The sequence below is a fragment of the Penaeus japonicus genome, unplaced genomic scaffold (genome assembly GCF_977035675.1).
Source record: "Penaeus japonicus unplaced genomic scaffold, GWHDUDI00000001_assembly GWHDUDI00000011, whole genome shotgun sequence".
Taxonomy (NCBI): Eukaryota; Metazoa; Arthropoda; class Malacostraca; order Decapoda; family Penaeidae; genus Penaeus; species Penaeus japonicus.
The window spans coordinates 33,372,659-33,377,658 of NW_028234413.1; the positions used below are offsets into that span (position 1 = coordinate 33,372,659).

General features: G+C 43.7%; 1 protein-coding gene across 1 annotated transcript in view; it reads left to right on the forward strand.

The window, feature by feature from the left end:
- LOC122265455 (uncharacterized) overlaps nt 1-5,000 on the forward strand; it is a 40,650-nt gene that overhangs the window by 2,075 nt on the left and 33,575 nt on the right. The window contains 10 exon segments of the mRNA XM_086541939.1: nt 102-218; nt 428-567; nt 761-919; nt 1,066-1,267; nt 1,510-1,721; nt 1,843-2,002; nt 2,436-2,645; nt 3,234-3,315; nt 4,098-4,241; nt 4,856-4,962. Coding sequence (XP_086398065.1) covers nt 102-218; nt 428-567; nt 761-919; nt 1,066-1,267; nt 1,510-1,721; nt 1,843-2,002; nt 2,436-2,645; nt 3,234-3,315; nt 4,098-4,241; nt 4,856-4,962 — 1,533 coding nt within the window.

The window sequence follows — 5,000 nt, forward strand, 5'->3', positions numbered from 1 at the left end:
AAATCATTTACTGTGTTTAATAGTTATGAGTGTATTGATTTATTGATTTGATTGATTTGTTTTGCATTATATCATCTTATTATTATCCCTGCCGTGTACAGCTCCTGTGTTAGATGAAGTAGGAGGACCACTTCCCCAGGCGGTTGTAGAAGGCATGATGAATTATGGAGCGATGCTTGTAGCGATTAGCATGCCCGTCTCAACGCCTGACGAAAACAGTGAGTTTGTCTATTATTAATGTTAATATTATCATTTTTTTTTATTTTTTTTTATTTTTATTATTATTATTTTTTTTGTATTAGGATCGATACGTGGGAGTCATTTGAAACTATATGCATACATGAATTTTGCTTCCTTGCTTATCTTGCTTATGTTTATCTTTTCCTTTGACATTACTGATCAAATGCTGTCTCTAACCCCGTCGCAGCTACGACCGCTGCACCTTTCAACACAGCAACGGGCCCTCCTCTCGGTGCCGTGGTGATGCCTGAAGTGCGGCTTGCTACCGATGCTGTTCTTCTTGGGTTCAGTGTTTACGCGGCTACTGCTGGAGATATTGAATTCATGGTAGATCAACGCTCTTTTCTTCATATCCCTTTTTTTTTAGAATAAAGGTCATGTGGATTATATGGTGTCAGAATAGTTAACTGATTAATGTTCTCAGATAAGATAAGCAATCAATACACTCGAGAAAAAACACGTCAGTAGAATCACTTCAAAATACAAACGACTGTCCTCTCACTCATTATGTAATTTGCAGATCATGCGGCCAACCTGCTCTTTAGGCGCTTATTGTCCCGCGACATCACGTTGCGACGATTCTTGTGCCTCTGCAGGAAACTCGAGCTTCTCTTGCCCTGCGCCCTCTGCCTTCTGCTTCCATGGCGAGACTTGTGTTCCTCAGACCGTCCTCAGTCCCGTAAGTGTGTGATGTCTGTGTATTCAAGAGTTTTCCGGTGGTTCTTGAATGTTTACGTGTGTTTATATCTAGTCTTGTATTTCATTCCTTTTGATTTTCACCAGCAATGCTAAATTATTTTTTACATTTATGGCTTCCTCTTTCAGAGCCCTTGCAGGAAATCCGACGCCGTTTTACCAGACGTCTACGAGAAGATCTTCGGCGTAGTGCACACGGCAACGGCGGGACATAACCTCTTCCTCCTAGATCAAGCTGTTCACATGTGGCCGCCTCTGCAGGAGGGGGATGTCCTTGGTTTCGCCCCGGTGTCGGCCGAAGTGGCCCACCGATATGCGACCATTTCGGAAGGTAGGGTGAAGAGTGAAAGGTTTGTGGAGACAAATAAGAGGTGTTAAGATATTCGTATTAACTTCGCATTTATTTACGAGGAGGCTATAATAGCTTATCCTTCACGTCAAGAGGTGATTAGGCTGGTTTATCAAGAAACTTTTTATTCCCTATGCCAAGTTTGTTCCCGCGCTATTTCAATTATTTCCGGAAGTACCGAAATTGAACTGATCTGCCATTCTATCGAAGTCTGTCCTTCGTAGAGTCAGACTTGGGCTGGGCGGCAGCGAGCAACATCCTCGTGACGGCCGATGGGGAGGCACTGGGAGTGCGTCACTATGCAAGCGTCTTCGTCACACGACCCGTTTCCTTCAGCATTCAACAGCGCTACGACGTGATCGGCAACTTCTCCTTCTCTCTCACTACCTCGAACGACATCGGCAGCGTCACCAACTCCTCTCTCGTACCTGTGCAGGTGAGGGAAACGAATTCATTAGTCATGAGCTTACATACTCCTACTCTCAAGTCCTTTCTCTCTTGCCTCGCTCTCCTCAGTGAATAACCTTTTTTTGTTTGTTTGTTTTTTTTGACGCCAGATCCCTATACAACTGGGGCGTCCATTCAGACCTGTGTTTACGCCGCCCCATGTCACGTACCGGAACTACACCAACGTGACCATTCCGGTAGTGAAAGGCTCCGATATCCTTGTCATGTTCGACTGGGGCGATGGCAACATTACCTGGAAGCACTATCAGAGTAAGTCTTTGCTTCGCTAGAACTCACTGCTCTTGCATGTTTATGTTGGCCTATATGTATCTACACGCAAATAGGGACTTACATATTTTGCACATATTGTATAGCAAAATGAAGAGGATTTTAACGGTATGAGTAATAATGCTGGGAAGATTAATAATAATGATGATATAAAATTTGATAAGATTGATGAAAGAGATAGTAATGGTAATACATTAGTAATTCATTACTAATGCTAGACATGAAGTCGCTGCTGATGATAAGAATGATAATGATAATGACTGATAATAATGATAATAATAACAATAATGTTGATAATTATAGTAGAAATAATACTAATCATAATAATAAAGATTATTAATAATATCAACTCTAATGATGATGCAGATAACGATAGTCAAAATGATGATAACACTTCTCCCGTCCTTCCCCCCAGACGTGGCGAACTACAACATCACAGAAGTCCACTTCTATGACACAGTCAACTCGTACGACACAGTCATCAAAGTGTTCAACCTGCACACCACGAACGACCCCTTCCCTCCCGAGGAATGGATCTTCAACCACACACTCAACTGCCAGTACCGCTGTGACATAACGCAGTGGAGTTTCACGCACACGGCGCCTGTCCTCTGGCCTATTCCCGGTGGGGTTTTGTCCTCATTCCTCTTTTATGTGAGAATTCACTCTCTTCCTCTCCCTCCCTCTCTCTCTCTCTCTCTCTCTCTCTCTCTCTCTCTCTCTCTCTCTCTCTCTCTCTCTCTCTCTCTCTCTCTCTCTCTCTCTCTCTCTCTCTCTCTCCCTTTCCCTTTCCCTCTCCCTCTCCCTCTCCCTCTCCCTCTCCCTCTCCCTCTCCCTCTCTCTCTCTCTCTCTCTCTCTCTCTCTCTCTCTCTCTCTCTCTCTCTTCCTCTCCCTTTCCCTCTCCCTCTCCCTCTCCCTCTCCCTCTCCCTCTCTCTCTCTCTCCCTCTCCATCTCCCTCCCTCTTTCCCTCTCCATTGCATCACTTGAATCATGAAGTTATTTATTGTTCATTCATATCTTGTCTACATAAAATCAGCTTTTATCAAAGATTCCCATTCATTCATATTTGTGAAATATCTAATTCTTTGACAATAGGATCCATTTTGCGATTTGAATATCCATATGTTAATAGCTTGTTTTCTATCATAAGTTGGATTTTTTTTCCACAAATAAATCTTATTTTACTCAGTTTTATTGCCTCTTTTTTGCAGGTGACGTTGAGTTTAACATCAGTCATCCTGCAGCTATTCAGATGCCCACAAATGCTACTTATTACATTGACATGAATGATGGGTACGGTATGCTGTTTTATGTTGTTTAATATTATGCGTGCTTAGTTGTGTTTTTCCGGTGTTTAGTGGATATATTCTAACTGTTTCAGGTCGGTGGAAGGATTTTATGATGTCGCTGTCGTCTTCTCTCTCTCTCTCTCTCTCTCTCTCTCTCTCTCTCTCTCTCTCTCTCTCTCTCTCTCTCTCTCTCTCTTTCTTTCCCCTGTCCTTCTCCCTCTCCCTCTCCCACTCCCACTCCCTTTCCCTCTCCCTCTCCCTCTATATCTCTCTCCCTCTCCCTCTCTATCTATCTATCTACCTATTTCGCTCTCTCTCTCTCTCTTCCTCTCTCACTCCCACTACCTTTCCCTCTCCCTCTCTCACTCCCTCTCCCTCACCCTCTCCCTTTCCCTTTCCCTCTCCCTCTCTATCTATCTATCTATCTATATATATATATATATATATATATATATATATATATATATATATATTTATCTATCTATCTCGCTCTCTCTCTCTCTCTCTCCCACTCCCACTCCCACTCCCACTCCCATTTCCTCTCCCTCTCCCTCTCCTTCTCCCTCTCCCTCTCCCTCACCTAACTCTCCTACTCTCCACGTACCCCTCAATAAACAACGCCCTCTCCCTCACCCACTCCCACTCCCTCTCCCACTTCCTTTCCCACTCCCACTCCCACTCCCTCTCCCTCACCCTCACCCTCACCCTCACCCTCACCCTCACCCTCGCCTTCACCCTCACCTTCTCCCTCTCCCTCTCCCTCAATAAACAACGCCCTCTCCTCAGGTACATCTACGGCTACAACGACACCGACGGGGTATATCCCTTCCTGTGCGGCGGCGAGCCAGGAACCACCTTCTGCACAGACGGGTTTTTTGACTCTACGAACCGCTCCTTCGACCAACCCGGTGACTACGTTGTTGCGTTTGGGTGAGGTTCTCTTGAGATTGTTTCGGGTAGTCTGGGTTGCGTGTTGTTTTGTTGTGATTGGGAGTGTGGTGTGTTATGTGTTTATGTCATGTTCATTAATTGTTGTTGTTATTTTGCTCGTGGTCGTGTCATGGCCGTTGGTTTAAGTATTGCCGTTACAGTTGTGTTGTTGGAATTCAGATACATTATAGGAATAAATATCGTATTTTTGTCAAGATATTAGATTCGTATCAAAGTACACCTTTTGATGACCTGAAGCTTGCAATTACCTTTTCTATCTTAATTAGTCTAGCCTTATCATTGCAACTATCTTTTCAATTTTCATATCTATCTTCACCTTATCATTGCAACCACGTATTCTAACTTATTCACCCTAATCTTAACATCGCAGCTACAATTTGTATCGTAATTATCCTAACTTTATCATTGCAACCGCATGTTCTCTCTTATTTACCCTAACCTTATCCTAACCTTCTCATTGCAACTACCACTTTCATCGTAATCATCCTAACCATTACAACCACCTTTCTTTATCATCATCTTTATATCAACCTTACCCTCGCAACTTATCCCTTCCCCCTCCCTTCTCACACTCTTCGTGTCCCTTGCAACAGCTGCAAAAATGACGCAAGCGATTTCCAGTGGCTGACGATGTGCAATGTCTACGGCGAAATTAAGAACCTGACTTCGGACATTCGCTATCTCCCTTTCTTCCCCATAGGTGAGATTTGCCTTCGTCTTGCTCTGGTGATAAGGATT